This window comes from Coloeus monedula (genome assembly GCF_965178545.1).
Source record: "Coloeus monedula genome assembly, chromosome: 3".
Taxonomy (NCBI): domain Eukaryota; kingdom Metazoa; phylum Chordata; class Aves; order Passeriformes; family Corvidae; genus Coloeus; species Coloeus monedula.
In genome coordinates, this window is record NC_138783.1 from 57,329,125 (window position 1) to 57,347,310 (window position 18,186).

An 18,186-nucleotide genomic window follows, 5' to 3' on the forward strand; every position below is an offset into this window, starting at 1 on the left:
GAAAGAGAATCATGCATGTAGAATAACTTGGTTAAAAGTTTGAAATGTCGTCACTCAAGATTTTCCAGCTGATTTCACAGGACAACTTTCTGTCATCTCTTGTAATGGCACCAAGAGAAATACATCCCATGCAATAGAGCTCATTGGTATTTTCATCCAAAAATAAACCTGAATGAGGCACAAAACTTCCTCTGGCTTAGGAAGAGGAAGCACCCTGAGCAGCAGAGTGAGTGTTGGAGATTGGGAGAATATTATACAAAGGTGTCACTTCAGAATTGTTCTGTTCTGGTACTAAACAAAATTAGGAATTTGTTGTTAAAGGCCTGTGTCTGGGCTAGAGGGCTAGAAGGACCCTTCAGTCTGTCAGAGCACAGTTTTTTGTGTTTCTCTGCGAACTTGACCATGCAGCTGATACACCTTTCTGGGTTGTACAGCTTTTTTCCAGTTTTGGCAAGGCTGTTGTTACTCCCGTGACCCTGGAAAGGCAAGGAGAGTGTTTGTATGCATTCCACAGATTCAAGGATCCACACAGTAACTCCAGCTTAATAGCCAGAATTTCTTTCATGATTCATGAGAAAAATGAGTCCCTTTTGTTTTCATTTGGAAAATGTCCAACGGAATGTCTGAATTTCATTTTTTTTCCACCATTTTCTCTGAGGTCACATTAATACCCAGAAGATGGTATTTTACCATCTTTTACACACTGAAGGCTTTTTATGTTTCATTTTTTATAAGACTTATATTTCAGTATTAGCCTAGCCTGGGAATTGAAATTTTTCCTATTTCTCCAATTTCTTTTCAGTACTCATTTACATCTTAGGAGCTTATATCTTCCAATAACCTTTTTTCTTCTTGTGCCTGTACAAATGCCTCTCAAATATCTGGAATACAGCACTTTCCTAGGTATCAAGCAAGGAAAAATCCATTAACAGTTCCTAGGCTGTGTAATCATGTTTTATTTATTTCTTTTCTCATCTTCTAGGGCTTTGAAGTGAAAGGTGATCTCGCTTTCAAAGAACATGGAAAAGTTTTATTTTAGGAAGAGGTTCATTTGGCGAACAGATTGAGCAGCTTCCAGTGGTGCTTAGAGAGGCTACTTAGTTTGGCTAAGGCTAACCTTACTAAATAGCCCACTGCAAAGAGCTCAAAATTAAAGAAATGGAAGGAAGCATCTCAGAACAGGAGAGGATTGTCCCAAGCAGCAAATAGTGAGGGCACAAAGACTTTTGAAAGTCAGGAAAAACAGCTGTGCATATTTTACACCATAGAGGCTGTATTACATTGCATCTTACACATTGGCCAGCCCCATATTTTTGCAAACTAGCCCAGGAGCCATTAACTGGGGACCAGGTGGCCCTGTGCAGAATTTGCATTTTTTGCTATTTTCTTCACAATGAACTTGTGGCTGACCCCATGTGAGGAAGTGATTTATTGGTGAAAAGATGGAAGAAGCCAGTTGTTCCTAATGCATGGAATGGTTCTTAAGCAGCAGAGACTTTGGGAAGGTCAATACTCTGGATGTTGTGAGGCGATATAAACTCATGAATCCTTCAAAATCCTGGCACAGGTCAAAAGAGCCTGTGGATAAGGCATGGACACAGGCAGCCCAGACAATATTGTCTTCCTTTCATCTTTTCCTCTTCTTCATCTGTTTCCCTGCATTTATTTTGATTTTTCTATTCACATTTTTCCTTCTTTGCTTTTTTTCTGCTTTCTACCACTTGAATTTTCATCCTCATAAGTTTCTGCTGCAATGGCAACAGGGTTTTCCGCATGGAAGAACAGCTGATTGTTGATTGAGACTAAGATTAGTCACTATTTTCTGGCTTAGCTTCTTACACATGCAGCTGTCAGCCATTAAAAACTGACGAGCCATCATCAGATTCCCTCAACATTAAGTTCCCAGTTTTCCAGATCACTCTCAGGCTTGTCTATCAGGTACTTTTTTGCAGAGCTGTTCTAAGAGGAAACTAAATAGGTTCACCATGGGGAGGTAGTGCCTGAGGTCCCTTTGAGGTAGCAATGGCACTGATGGTTATCCATAAGCAGAAACAGTAATAGAAATAACATTAACATTGTAGATTTCTTTACACAACGGTGTCGAAATTGCATCTTTGAAGGAGAGTGGCATCCATTGTGGTAATGCTTTGTTGTATTATTATTATTTGTTATTCTCTCCTATTATTTGCATTGCATTAGAAGCTCTAAACAAGATTGAGGTCCTGTTGTGCCAAGCGCTGCGGCAATAAAGGATGAACCAGGATTCACCCCATGATTTGCTTGTAAAAAGAGAAGGTGGTTTTCTTTAATTTAGTCTTTGTCATGTATATTGCTCTAAATATAGTGTTTGTCAAGTGATTTTGTGGGCAGGGATCAAGAGGAGGCCAGATTTGCTTTTAGTGTTTTCAGCTACAGCATAACTAGCTCTGAAGAACGGCATCTAAAGTTTTGGTATTGTCTGCTGTAAACTATTCCTCTGTGCAGACACTGTGCTTTCTTCAAAAAAGCAAGTACAATAACACAGCCCTAAAGCTTTGTCAGTGATATATGTCTCATAGAAGTAATTTTCAAGTGGCAAGTGTTTTGATGATGCTACAAGGGCTTTGTTTATGAAGTGGGTCTGGCAGACACTGTAGAGTTCACATAAATTATTACTTCATTGATTATTAATGAGAAACATTCATCTGGATTCCCCCTCACCCTCTGTTTTTGTCAAAACTCCCTTAGAGATTTGTATTTGCTACAGACCACGCTCTGTTTCACAGAATGTAGCTCTTACTGAATGGTGTTAATAGGTATCCCCCGGCCAACTGAGAAAGCCAGAGGTCAAGGAGGTGACTTCCTGGGCCTTTGCAACTCTCTCCTTTCCACTCTTCCAAATATACCCCTTCACGTGTGCACACGCACACACACACACACGCACATTGATGCTGCATCTCTTACTCCTATTTCTGCAGGAGTCCTGTGCTCACATGGTCCTTCATTGCTTGTGTTCCTGCAGCGTCTCTGTAAGGGCATCTACCCACATCTTCAGTACTTAGTTCTTCAACAATTCAGGACTAGAGGAGCACCTAAAAGACATCTCTGCCCTTGCAGTTACTTTCTCATGATTTTAAAAGGGGCCAAAATCAGAGGTTCCATATCCATATTCCTTTGTAGCTGTTCCACAGAGACAAAGGTCACTTTGGCAAACAGATGGCAAAATATAAAAGCAGAAGGGAAATCTAGAATCTTGTGGATAAGCTGATTAAGGAATTCATGATTTCTCAGGATGAAAGAGCTAGAAGGTGTACCTGGAACTGCCAAATACTTTGTTTTAGCAAAGAAAAGGAAGTACAATTCCCAACTCAGTTGCTACTCACTAGCACACTGTGAAAGCCAGTGACACAAAGAGGTTCCAATGGATTCAAAATATAAGTAGGTATATAGTAGGATTTAGTAAAAAGGTATAAATCAAGATTTGTGGAATAGATGCCTGCTAGAAAGGATTGTTCAGTTATGATCTCTATCACTGAAAATATGTAAGCACTCAACGTATATGAGCTAAGAATATTTTGCTCTTTGCCTGCTTATTTCTTATTCCAGTGCCCCAGGCATCTGCTACTGGCCACAGTCAGATGGTCCTTGCTCTGAGACAGGATGATAGTGATTATGCTGGTCAAATGGAGGAGCTGTTAGACACTTTTTATCCCACTTTTGTTTATCACTATGTGCTTAGATGTTTACCAGACAATCCAGCACCTATTTTAGAGACAGACAAGTCTAGAAGTTAAATGATGTCTAAACTGGTCAAGCAAATGTACTCAAAAATGCTGATGAGAGAAGGCCTAAATATTGACCAAGAGTCACTTCCACCTAAAGCTTTGTGAAACCCAGAAGGCGGCAGGAATTGAATGACCAGGGAAGACAATGATCCAGCCTTGATCTCTAGCTTGCAGCTGAATATTCATTCTTAATTGCTGATAGGGGAAAAAATGATGTTATGATGATAATAAAGGCACTGGCAGACTGCAGAGTTTTGAGGAAGAATTTTAGATTAAAAAATGCGAGAAGTTTTTAGAATAACTTTTCCTTACTCTAATAAGATACTTTATTTCAAAGAAAAAAAATAGCAACCATTTCTTTGCTAGTGACAGTTTATATATATACATATATGTATGTATGTATATATATGTGTATTTATTATAAGGGAGGCAGATTCTCTATTAGATTTTCTCTTTTTCAGGAAAATTTTAATTTCAACTTTTAGAATCAGCTCTATATTGTCTCAAAATACTCAGCAATGGTGTTTCTGAAGTACACAATCAAATCTCTAGTCTCCAGAATCTTTTTTTTTTCCTCCACAGAAAACAAAGTTCAACAAGCATCTTAATACATTTACTACCAGCTGCTGCCTGGACTGTCCTAGTCATTTCAATGCATGTTGGCAGGCAACTCCATTCCCTAGCAGAAAACAGACTATTTTTGTAGGTGTAAAATTATCACTCCCAGGCCATGGGAATCCTTTCAATGTTTATTATTTTTGTTAGCTGTTTTGTGCTCAGATCATTGTTTTCACTGCTCACCATCTCTCTCTGTGTGTTCGACCAGCAGGTCTGACCCATGTGGCTGATGATGTCCCTGGTGGCAACCTTCCATGTGTGCGAGCAGGGGCTCACAAACAAACCCCTGTTTTGTGGATGTTTTTATGCATCCAACAGAAATAAAACTTGGCAGCTGTCAAAAACTCCACAGAAACAATTGGCAGTTGCAGGCAAAAAAAAAAAAAAAACAAACCACACATCCAAGGGCTAATGCTATGAATCAGAGAGAGGATTATAGCCTTAAAAAGTGATTTTGAGCAGATAAATACTTGTGGTGAGGGCTGGTGGAAATGTGGTGGTAACAGTATTGGCGATGGAGTGCAATACCCAAAAACACAGCTGGCAGGAGTAAACATCCTTGTTACGTGGGCAGAACAATAATGTGGCAAAAACAAAAGGTGATCCCGACAGCAACTGTTGCCAAAGAAGAAAAGCAGGATGGTTCTACAAGGTTGTGTGGCTATTTTTATGGAAGACAAAGTTCTTCCTGCCCTTCCAAAAGGGACCCTAATAAAAACAATTGTTTTACACTACTTACTGTGTTAGAATGTAGTTTTCATCAAAGGGATTTTATTGTTCTTCTGCTTTTCTCAGACTCAAAGATTTCATGTGAAATGTTTTGTTCTTCTTTTATTCCACTTGAAAGAAAAAGAAGCTTTAAAAACTACTCCATGTGTTCAAGAAGATATTTCTTCTTGCCTCTCTGACTGCCAATTCCAAATATTTGCTCTCCAGAGATTTTCATTGTCCTCCACCATGCCAATTTCTTTTCAGATGAAACAGGAATTAACTTGTTTTGCCAAATTTAGGCAGAACATGGACTTCAAAATATCAATGTTAAATACTTTTACTTTCTTATGCAAATGTGTGAATATTCAAGCTTTTTGTATGGTATCCACAGGGACTCTAATTTGATCAACATGTGCTTTTCCATTCTTAAAGTTCTTTATCATCTCTGATTGCTTTCCATTTTAATGATTTCATTTACTAATTATTTATTAACATTTCTTAAATTAAAATTTTGTCTCTTCTTCCAGGTTGCTTTTTATAATTTATAAACCCTTACCTAGCTGCATAAATATACATAGATCCCTTTAAAAAGAATGTCATGATCATTGAAAGCATAGAATATTGCTTTTTTAACTCTTCAGATGTGTAGTTGATAAATGTAATATATCTCTGTGTTTAGCGTAACATATTCATGTCTACAATATCTAATAATCATGTCTCTAAGGGAAGCTGTTAAAAAAATCATATGTGGGCAGGGTTGATTCCTATTTTTAGAAATCCTTGCATAACTCTTATCATTTTCTTTGATTCTCAAGACCAACAATCTTTCCAGTTAGTTCAACAGTAGTTGCCTCCGCTGCTAAGCTTGGTGTACTGGCCCTGCTCCAAATAGGCATTTTGCCAGGACATGGAGCAGACTGCAGTGGTGGTGCTGATGGATGATCATCCCTTGTTTCTAGACAAGAGCTATATATCCAACTTCTATTATTGCACCACTCGATAGCATTAATATAGTTAAACTTGGGGTTCTTCTAGATCTTATCACAGATGTGGCAAACTTATTGACTTTCCTTTCCAGTGACTTCATCAGTCCTTTTTTCTCTGCACCTCAGAGTCCAGACCAATATTTCCTTTGGACACCCCATCTATAGTCTCTTGTCATGGTTTGTCAGCCATATGCAGGTGGCATGCGTTAGCTTCTCTGGAGATGCAAGCCCCACCAATCTCTTTGGGGGTCCAAACAAGAGCTTCACTCTTCAGAAATTCATCTGAATTTTCCACCTCTGCAATGCATAACAGTTTTTAGTTTTCAGAGAATGGTTTTCATTTCCAGGATGCTCGCCAGTTGATACCCCTGCATCCTCTCAGTGCTCATGTTATGTATGAAAACATTTCATTCTTAATTGAACGCATTGGGAAACTGAAGCAACTTATTCAAGAGGACAGAGAAAGCAAACCTGTTCAGGGTTAAAATCTGTTCATGCCTTCAGTAGTCTTGCTATTTCCCTTTGAAGGGCTTGGATTAGTGCCTGCAAGATGTGGAATTGGATTTCAAGAATTATTGAATGAGTCCTCTTTAGTATACCTCAGCACAGTTATATTCTGAAGGCACAGAGTCCCGGCAATCCTAGAAGGACATTCCATGAGTGTTGGACTGGACCCCAGCACTTTGCTCATGCTCTTGTAGATTGATTCTAGTTGTAAAAGAAACTGATGACAAAGCTGTGTACTTATTTAACACAGGCAAAGCCACTTAAAAAGTCACATTTCCTTGGGTGTGCCAGGAATTAGTGGCAAATAATTTTCTTTCACTTAAATTGCAAACCTGTTCTGATTAGCATGTAGCCTAAAATCTCTCCCTCCCCATGCCCAGATTCACAGTGCTTGTGAACATGAGTTTCACTGTGGCCTTCTCCCTTTGATTTGGTTTTCTCTGTGTCTGCGCCACTGCCAAAGGAAAATTCAGAAAACTGTACCTTATTGAAACCTGCCATCTTTGCTCTGGGTGAGAGCATGTGTCTGTGGCTTGGGCAGTTTGCTGCTATTTCATTTCACTAGCCCTGGAGAGAAGCTAAAATATATCTAGTGGTTGTCTTAAGGACCAAACAGTAAAAGTTAAATATACCTTTTGGTAGCACTTGCCAGATGATGATCTTCTTCCTTGGCTGTGACATGGAGCCTGAACAATACTTATGGGACAGGGAGAACTTGGCCTTCTGTCCATCATCTTGTACACCAGCTTCAGAATGCTGCAGGTCTGCTGTGGATATTGGATTCAGTAGGAAATTTCATAACTGGCTGGGACTGTAGTGGGCCCTACACTTGTCCAGAAGGATGGACAAAATGCCTCATTTGGCATCTCCTGGTCCCAGGAGAGGACTGGGATGTGTTGGGGGCTAGTGGGGTGCCTTGCTTTGCATGCCACTGAGCTCTATGGGATGCTTTAGCAGCAAGTAGCAAAGGTGGAGTTCTACTCACAGCCAGAGAATGCTGCACAAGATGGTCTTCTGTGACGGTCAGAAGTCTGACTTGTAAAAATGAGTTTAAGATTATTAGCATAGCCTAAGGTTTTATTTGAATTATATGTTGCCCTTTCACCTCTGACTTTATCTCCCAGCATTCACCATGAATATTTAATATATGACCACCATTGCATCTCGCGGAATAAATGACAGGCTCCAAGCTTCAAAGCTAAATATGAAAAGCAATGCTTTACATCAACACTGGAAAAAAAAAGCATCACACCCAGAGCAAATCCTTTTTCATAAACCCACTTATTAAAAAAAAGTAATGTAATATCATGACTTTTCATTAATACTCGTCTTCAATAAACCTAAAGCAAATCCTTGCTTACTGTGTACTTGCTACGCTTGTTGTACAGGAGTGCCTGAAGGGGGTAAAGGCTCACAGTCAGTGCGTGAAGAACAGCGAGCATGCGGTTGAGAGAGATATGAGCTCTCTTAGAGTAGTTCTCAGTCCTCAGTTGTCCTTCCCAGAAAAGATGATTATGGATATTTCACCAGAATAATAATGCTAATTTTCAGCCCGCACAGAGTGCTTTACACCTGCAAAGTGCTACGAAAATGTGAGATAATACTTACCAGTAAGTGAGTATTTTTGTGCCTGTTTTGTAGATGCAGAAATGAAGATACCAAAAGGTCAGAGGGCTGACCCAGGGCCACATAGCTTCTCAGCAGCAGATTTAGGATGAAGAGACTGGTCTCTCTCTGGTCACACTTCATTAATTTGAAAATTTGCTCAAATCTCATGTCTGTAGATATTATATATATAAAATGCTTGAAAGGGAGTTGTTTCCCTCTCCCTCTTTGCTTCTTCAAAATAAACAAGCTTCTGAGCTACCAAACCCCATGTTTACATGTATCATTAAATACTTTCCAGTTGCTAGCCAGAAAACTCAGCAGAAAATCTGTAGAACACCGAAGTAACTCTCTTCTTTTAAATAATTGATGATGCCAAATAGCGGCAGTGTTATGCCAACAAAGAGATCGGTCTCTCAAAATATTTTATTCATTATGCCTCAAGAAACCCAAAGCCTTGTTTTTAACGAAAGCAAATTTCAGAAGTTGGCTCTCGGTTCCTCTGAAACATCTGCTTATTACAATTCTTGGTGTTAAAGCACTGGTGCTCCCCGGTAAATCTTGCAGCTTTAAGTAATACGTATGGAAGTCTTGGCAAAGAGATCAGGAAGGAGAAAGAGCAATGCTTGCCAAATATTCGTTTTACTTTATGAGGCTGTAGTGGTATATGTTAATAGTACATGAAGAGAATCTACTAATCCGATTAAATAACAGGACAAGAAGAAATGAATTCCAAGGCTCAACAAGACCCCATTCTGTGCAGCTGAAAATTTATATTCCAGGGTAAAATGGTTAGAAGTCCTGGCTAACTAGACTTCCATAAAGCAGCCAGAAATGGATCTTTCTCTGTATTGTCTGTAAATCAAGGTCACTTATGTGAGAAGGCTATGTTGTGATAAATCTGTCTGACAATTAGATGGAGAGGACATATCAATGCTAAATTATATTCTTTGTACGCTTTGGGCAGAAAGCAATGTAAACACCACAGTAACATTATTAACAGAAAATTGCATTCCAAATAACAGATATTTATGGTGCATGGTTTTACACATTAATGTGCTACTTTTTACTCAGTCATGTTAATATTTTAGATTATGTAACATTCCCTTCTTTATGCATAGTTTATTTTTTTTGCTGAGAATGCAGCTCCCTCCTCCTCATTCCCCTCCCCCTCTTCCTATCCCTTTCTCTCTCCTTCCCCCTCTCTCCTCCCTATTTCTCTTCCTTTTCTTTTTTTCCATTTCTCCTTTTCCCTTCTAATTTTCACAGTGATGCTTGGGGAAACAAACAAACAAGGAAAACAAACTTAAAGTGAAACTGTCTGTACAAGAAAATTGTAACAAGTAGTTTGAAGATTTATAAGCCAGTATTTTATGTTCCATACTTACAGATTCAATCTGTGTACCAGGCTTTGATCCAAGCCTTAGCATGATGACTGGAATCACTCCGATTAACCCAATGATACCAGGCATGGGGTTAGTGCCGCCACCACCACCAACAGATGTGCCTGTAGTCAAAGAAATAATTCACTGCAAAAGCTGCACGCTCTTCCCTCCAAACCCGAGTAAGTGGATCTGAAGAAAGAATGTTACTTTCCTAAATACATTGCATTGTATGAGTAGATTAAAAAATTGTATATGTAGATTAAAAAATTGGTAATCTTTTTATCTAGTAACAATTATGTTTTTTAAATGGATTACAGGCAAGTATGGTCTTTTCTTCTAAGGTCTATTCTGTGTGTAATGCATGGTAAGGTATATGAGCATCTTTATTCTTCTCTCTAAGGTCACATGAAAAAACTATGCAGCTTGTACAAAAAAAAAACAAACCTAAAGAAAAGTAACACAGCCTAAAAATCTACACTGCTCATAGTAGATACCTGTCTTTCCTGTAGATCAGAATGTCACAAAACATAAAGCTTATATGGTGCTGTTCATCTCCGTGCTCGCCTTCAGGTGCCTGTAGTCAGATGGGACCAATCTGGGCTCGTGTCACTCAACACAGTACCTTGCATCCCAAAACCGACTTGCTACAGTCCCTTTCTGAGGGAAATGGAGGAAAAGGGGGCTAGGGCTTCTGTCCTGCCATTTTTGAGGAGGTACAACATGGCAAATGAGTTCCTTCTTGGTTTTGAAAGCAGGGACCAGATTCCCTCCTGTTCCTTCTGTGACTGTGCAAATATAAAACTCTTCCCACTAAGATACCAGCTCAGGCCCAAACCCTGATTTTGTATGTTGGCCCCAAGAGTTTCAGAGCCACCATACCAGTGACTTTCACTTTCACTGTGAAATGAGGACAGTAAGCAAATATTCAGGTGCTCTGGATTTGCAGTGTACCAAGATCACAGTGTAATCAAACTGGTTGCGTCTGTGAGTATGTATGTATATATATTTGTACACTTTAAGGTTGTAACCTCCTTTACTGTGTTAAAAGGCCAAAAAACTAGATTCCTTCTTAGAGCATTACTTTCACTGCATATAAACAAGGTGAAGTGTTATGGCAGATTTTATTTTTTATACAGCTTGCAAAAATTTAGTAGTTTTTCTGATGTAAGTGTGTATACATTCTCTCTATATATACATGGAAATAGCATTTCTAGCTACTCCACCTCATGAGCACTTGTAAACAGTGAGGTTATCCTTCCCCTGTGCTGGCGTCTGCTCCATTATCTGGCAACAAGACAGAACAGATAACCAGCAGAGTGTTTTCATCATGCTGTCACTTTGTTGTGTTTCCCACTTTGTTTTTCTGTTTGCTGTGCTCCTGTACTCTGAGACAGAAATGAAATTATGCTAATACCAGGGAAAGGTGTCCAGCCCGAGTACACAGGGTGTACACAGCATGGGCTTGCTCACAGCCCACACACTTGGTGAGCATGGTGAGTGATACATCTGAGCCAGAGATGGTGAGGTTCAGGCTTTGAATGTACTGCACTAGAGCTTGAGATCTGTGCTCAGGGTCAAATCAGCTGCAGAAGCTCCCCTGCTTTGAAACAGAATATTTTTCTATTTTTTGTGTGGCTGCGCAGGGAAAAGAAAGACCCTTTTAGACCTCACTGTCTGTCCTGGAGAACAACCTGAAGTGTCAGGAATTAATGTTTGAAACACCACCTAAAGCTTGAAAGGGTTTCGATTCAAGTAATCAGTTTGGATAATCTCTGCAATATTCAATTATTTTGCTTGTCCCTCTCTTCTGCCTCTATACTATGTCAAGTAACTGTTGCTGCCCAGAACTGATTAAAGGGGTGAATAGAGCCAGTGGATCAAAAGACAAATTTTGTATTCCAATGTGATTTCTGTTTTGACTTAGATCTTCCACCACCTTCAACAAGAGAGAGACCTCCTGGGTGTAAAACAGTGTTTGTTGGAGGATTACCAGAAAATGCAACGGAGGAAATTATTCAGGAAGTCTTTGAGCAGTGTGGAGATATAACAGCAATTCGGAAAAGCAAGAAGAATTTTTGTCACATTCGTTTTGCAGAGGAGTTCATGGTTGATAAAGCCATTTACCTTTCTGGTACTTCACATTCTTTAATGGATTTTCCTTGCTTCTCATTTGTATTTTGTGATGCTAATGCTTGCTTATTTTCTTAGCTTTTATCTCAGCAAGACTTTCTTGAACTCAGTGGCTGTAGCATGGAGCAGCAAGGGGCAATTCTGTTATTTCTCTGTCTGCCAAGACTCATGCATGGTGTTGTATGTTACTTACCCAGGAGCAATTTCCTGCCATCTCACAACAATGCAGCAGATCCTGAAATTCACTACAGAACAATCTTGTTTTCGATTTACACAGGTTTATATAGTTTTGCTCACAGGTTGTGGAAAGAGGAGGGCACCAGGCCAGGAACTCTGCTGTTTTCCAGTGCCAATTTTTCTGATAGGCTGGCAATTTCACTGGCATATTTTTATAGATTTGTGGTGCAGCCTGAATAAAGTCTGTCTTTATACATGCATGTATTCAGCTACTGCATGGGTTAGATTCTGAGCCCCATCTGTAGGCTACGTCTGTTGCCTCCCATGACAACGAGTGCTACAGAAACTACAGGGTGTAAAATTTCAGAATCTCTTTATTTTCCAACAAAGAAACAGATAAAAAACCTCCAAAACAAAGAAACAAAAAACCCCCAGTCTCTAATTCGCAGGGGGAAAAAAAATAAAAAAAAAAAAAAGAAAGAAGTAAAAAGGTGAGAAACAACTCTGCTTTCACATTTAAGGCTTCTGTGACTGTCAGTGTCCTCTTAAGTTTACAATCTCCTTCATTTGAGGATTGTCTTGCTGACCAAGTCCTTTTTCACCTTACTGGTTTGGATCACATGCCCTTTATATATTTGTCTCCACTCCACAGGCTGGTTCATCCATCTTTCTGAGTCCTGGAGAGACTCAAAAGCACTGTTTTGCCCCACGATTGTAGTGTTACATTTTCAACCCATATGCAAGGTATTCTTGAACAAACAAGGTCCAGGGACTGCTCGTTGGCCAAGACAAGCTGAAACAGACTGGTTTACGTCTACCCACCCTGTGCAGAGTGGCCTCAAAGCACCCACTGGAACCATTCTCTTGAGCCTGGGAGAGAGTTAACGACCCAGGACTCTTGTCTGAGCTCCCACACTGACCATCTTCTGTTTGGCACTACAGACAAAATCTCAACATCCTGTAGGTGTCCATAGGAGGTTCACACAGGTAGAAACAAGCTGTCTTTCAAATCACCATCAACAAGAAAGGAAAGGAAAGGAAAGGAAAGGAAAGGAAAGGAAAGGAAAGGAAAGGAAAGGAAAGGAAAGGAAAGGAAAGGAAAGGAAAGGAAAGGAAAGGAAAGGAAAGGAAAGGAAAGGAAAGGAAAGGAAAGGAAAGGAAAGGAAAGGAAAGGAAAGGAAAGGAAAGGAAAGGAAAGGAAAGGAAAGGAAAGGAAAGGAAAGGAAAGGAAAGGAAAGGAAAGGAAAGGAAAGGAAAGGAAAGGAAAGGAAAGGAAAGGAAAGGAAAGGAAAGGAAAGGAAAGGAAAGGAAAGGAAAGGAAAGGAAAGGAAAGGAAAGGGAAGGGAAGGAAAGGGGAAGGGAAGGGAAGGGGAAGGGAAGGAAAGGGGAAGGGAAGGGGAGGGGAAGGGAAGGGGAGGGGAAGGAAAGGGGAAGGGAAGGAAAGGGGAAGGGAAGGAAAGGAAGACATCTAAACTTTTAACATATGTCATCAGGAAAAACCTAGTTCCTTTGTTTCACAAAGGTTTTCCTCAGGGTTCCTAGGTTGTTTGGCTTTTTTTTTTCTAACTTGACTGCTTGCTTCAAGTACCTTTTTGAAGAGTTTTATGGGGTCTGTTAAGATTTCTTTGAAATCTTGCTATATTTTCAGGTTTATTGCAGATATTTATTCTACTCTGAATTTTTCTTCTTTTCTTTTTTTTTTTAACTTTCACTTCATTTCTTCCCCTCCCAATCTTCTGTTCCTGCTTTCCATCCTTCTTATTTATTTTTTTATTCATGTTACTTCCAAAATGCTGTAGATCATTGCAGCAGATTAGAGTCATCACAAGCAGTAGACATTTACCAGCTACCAGCTTCCAGCTTCTGTCTAGGCAGCTCTAGTAACAGAACAGAAGAGAGGTGCATCAGATGCAGCAGGAACTGATATTATTGTATTATGACAAACAAAATAGTGGCAAAAAAGAGAGCAAAGAAAAGTTCAAAAATGTTCGGGCTGCCACCCTGGACCAGAAACAGTGTTCCTTTATCTCAGTTTCCTGCTTCTCAGCTTCACTCCAAGTAAATTTTATTTTAATTTCATTTGCCTTGAATCCTGAAGGACCATAGAGGTAGGAAATTCCATGTGCTGCCATGTGTCCTCATTCATAATGCACTAGAGTGCGCATTCAGGAGACGCAACATGAGTAGAAACGGAGGTGAAAGATTCCCTTCCTCATCCTTCCTCATTCTGAATTTATTTCCAAGTTCCTGATCCATTTCCTTCTTCTGTTTCCTTTCGTCACAGTCACGCTGCCATCTGTGCTTCCTCTTAGTTCTGCTCTGCAGGCTCCCTTCCCATCCATTTTTCCTTCTGTACCTTTTCATTCTTCCAAAGTGTTGTACCTATTGTCTCTGACCAGACGAGGGAAAGAATCAGTGGAACTGACAGGGACAAGGAAGAAATGCAGGAGCATTCTTTAGCCAAGTTCCACTTCTTTTCACCAAGGCTGCTGAACTCTGCAGAGGAAAGAGGAAGCACTGACTGTCCCCCACCACCACCAGGGATGTCTGGCACTAGGCATGTTTTCCTTGTACTAAAATATTATTTTGGGATAATGGGATAATAGTCTTTATCCCATTCTCAAACATAATATATTCTGAAATGGTGGGAATAAAGCATATCTTTTTGACATTTTATTTTCCCTGTGAGAGACAAAAGAGATGTATAAATATAGTGGGTGTGTTTTATTAGGGGAAAGTCATGCTTTTGATATTTCTGATATAATGATAATTTTGTCTACCTAATAAGTTTTATCTGTCTACCTCATCTAATCTCATCAAGTTTTGCATTTATCCCATTCTTATCATGAGAATAGAGCAAGTGATTACAAAATCTATCAAGTAGTTTAATCACTGATTTTTTTTCCTTGGTATTCCCAAGTAAACATGTATGAAAAGGGAGACTGGAAGACACGTAGAAGACTATGATAAAAGTGTCAACTTGAGGAAGGCTAGATTTCATTTAGACCTTAAATTTATATTTTTATCTCCCAAGGAAAACACTTTCTAAAATCATCATACCAGCCCATGAGAAAGGGCTCCCAAAGTTGAGTTCCCAAAACTGTATGTACTTTACTCTTTTGGCTGACAATTCAGTAACTCCTGCATATATTGATGGCCCTGGACTTGAAAATATGGGACAAACAGGTGTCTTGAAACAGACCTTTTTATACCCCAAAAGCCCATGTATGCATTCTTCCTGTTCTGATATTTTCCCCTCTGGGTTTCCTTTCAGTACTGTTTACTTGTTTTATTTTAAGTTCTCTCTGATCATCATTAACACTCTGATCTAGTTCCCCAGTTAGACATCAGCTATTGGCTGGTCCCCAGTATAGCAACACTCAAAGGTAAGTCAAGCCATGGAGTTCACACTAGACTTGTGATACGAAAATACTGTTTGATTTTTATTTAGCACCTTCATTAACTTTTCCTGTTTCTGCTCCTTTAAAGTAAGGATCTTGGCAAGTTCCCAAAGTCTTTTCCTCTTCCATTGTGTGCAAACCTGAAATTAAAAATGACAAGCCAGGCACAAAGTTAATGCTAGCTGCAGCCCTGAGCAAAGAGATGGGGAAAAAAATTCATTGTCCATGCATGAAGGGGAGGCAGCGCCAGGTGTTTCTCTCATACATTCAAACACCCTCAAACATCAATAGGGAGACACGGTATTGAAAAAGAACGAGCCTCCCAGCTGTCTTTGGGCTCAAAATTTCTAGCACAGATGGGTGCCTGAGCATCTCATGTACAGAATAGAACCTGCCAGTTGTGCATGCAGAGTCTTTCTGGTTATCAACCTATCAAGGAGTCTGTTCTTCACTGGCCAGGCCATTGGTCCTATAGTGTCTGCAAAGCCACTAATTTATGAGGGTGCAAGAAACCATCCTAAAGGCATTTGTTGTTTCTGTTAAGGGAAAGATGCCAAGCTATGAGCATTCTGATCTGACTTTGAAGCTAACTCTGCTCTGGACTAGGTGATATCCAAGGTCCCTTCTTAGCTAGATTATTTTAAGTTCCAGTGCTGGTGGAAATCCCCTTACTAGCTGACCCCCTCCAGTCTTTAGAGTTAAACAAGCGATCACATTTTTTTAGTGTGATTCATGGCAAATTGCCAAAATCTTTTAATTTGGATGCCCTTAAACTGGTTTCCTAAAGGGAACCATTTGTCCAGTGCTACTGCAATGTACAGTGTTCAGGTTTTTTTCCCATTTACTTCAAAAATGAGGGCCGCTTTAATACAACTCAGCTTTGCCAGTGCACACAAAACCTATAGATGCACAGTCCTTTTCATTAGTTCTTTATTCAGCTTATGTGATGGGCCTTGAAGTCCACAAGAGTTTTGCCTCCTGCAGTGCTGTGTTTCTGTCTCTTCCCATAACTAGTATGCTACTGCCAATGGAGGCGAAAGGCAGCAGGGGGAGAGGAAGAGAGATTGAGTCTTCCTGGAAAGTGCAGCCCAGCTGGGAAATCTAATTTTAGGTTCACGAGACCTGGCACCTTGGTAGTGTCCTTTACATTGCTGATAATGCTGTTCTGGCACAGAGCAATCACTGTGTGAGGAATGCAGCTGGCACGCCAAACTGGCGGGGAGCGGGGGGCTAACGTTTGTCACAGTTACCAGGGTAGCTGCACCACTGACCCCTTTTGGCTGACTCCTTTGTGCCTACACCTCTGTGGATAAAACCATATAATTGCATCCTCATTAGTTCAGAGCCCAGTCCTGAAAGGTCACCCACGCTCTTCTTCTGTCACACTGAATATGGTGTATCTGTAACTTTTCCCTTCAATGCCTTGGGACTAGAGCTACATATATGGGCACAAAAAGCCTCTGGGGAGAAAGGGTGGTGTTTACTTCTCTAAGCTAGAGAAAGCAAAGCCAAGAAGACTTTAAAATAATAAACAGTCCTCTCCTTTGCCACTCTTACAATATTGAATTTTACTTCACCCCATGCTCCTGAACCTTGGAGACCAAATTTGATAGGTTCCATTGGTAGGAACCTACCAAAACCTTTCCTTGGTGAGGCAGTTTTTTATGCCTTCTGGTTTTGAAGGACCTCTGAAACATTTAGCTCAAGTTTTTCATCTGGGTTTGGGCTCCCTGCTGGACAATGAAAGTCATATTTTTTCCTCACCTGCAGACTCCTTAGCTGAACTCCACGAGATGTTTGAAAGGAAAATGTCAAATCAAAAGGCACCCAGATTATTTTTTAATTGAAGGATCACTACATATATGGATATTTAATGCCTTTGAAGCTATTGTCTCACATGGGCTGCAGTATGGACAGTCCCTTGTATTCATACAGCAGGATGTTTTTCCAGCAGTAAAACAGAGTATGCCTAGATACGCATTTCTGCAAGGATGTGCTTAATCTACTAAACAATTCTTAGCTTTGCTGTTCCTGGAGGGAGCTCAGAACTGAGTTTTAACTGTGGTGGTGAGGTACTGAAGCTCTTCAAACCACAGGCAAACCACAAGACTGGAAAGTAGGTTCTCTCGGATTGCACATCAAAAGCAGCAAACACCATTTTTCCAGATATTTTGAATAGAAGTTTCCTCTCCCTGGAATTATTATGCAGTGCTTGCAGTAGTGTGTGTTTCTGAAGAGCTTCCTGTGTGCCAGCTCAGCACAGACTTGATCTCTGCAGCATCCTGTCATTTGAGAAATCTCTGCTGGGCTGTTGCATGTTGACGTGGAGAAATTAGAGCTATCCTGTGTAGACTGATGAATTTTACCCACATTTGAGGGCTCTGTTTGAAGCTTTCTACATAGTATTTTCTCACACTTTCTCTGAAGTGGCATTTTAAAAGCTAGACAAACTGCTCTGTGTATATATTTGTGTCTTAGAAATACAGCTTGGAAAATGACAGGTGCCCAAATATGGTCACAAAAAGCTTCTCTTATAGCTTTGGCATGATTTGTTCTTTCTCTGACAGTAGTCAAGGGTTTAGTTCAGAGCAGGCCCCTTTTGTACTGCTCTGTAGCCCTTAACCTAAAGCCTTTGCAGTGTGCTAACTTTAGCATATGATACGTTGACCAAGTTACGAATATGTAGAATATCCCTAAAGATAAGGCACAACAGGTTTCATTATTTGTTCTGAAAGGAGTCTTTCAAATGTCGAATAAATCTGTCCCTACTTTAGAAATTACTTTAAGGAATTATGAACATAATTAATTTGTAGGTGATTTATATTTGCTGCTAGATTATTTTCACTGGAGAATTTGAAAATAGTGGTTGCAATTGTAGAGTCTCAAAATTTGAGATCTAGCA

General features: G+C 40.0%; 1 protein-coding gene across 1 annotated transcript in view; it reads left to right on the top strand.

Annotated features, from left to right (window-relative positions):
- ENOX1 (ecto-NOX disulfide-thiol exchanger 1) overlaps positions 1-18,186 on the top strand; it is a gene marked incomplete at its 3' end in the record, with an annotated part of 136,863 nt that overhangs the window by 22,938 nt on the left and 95,739 nt on the right. The window contains exons 2-3 of the mRNA XM_082277604.1: positions 9,582-9,755; positions 11,501-11,707. Coding sequence (XP_082133730.1) covers positions 9,582-9,755; positions 11,501-11,707 — 381 coding nt within the window. The remainder of the gene's footprint in view (positions 1-9,581; positions 9,756-11,500; positions 11,708-18,186) is intronic.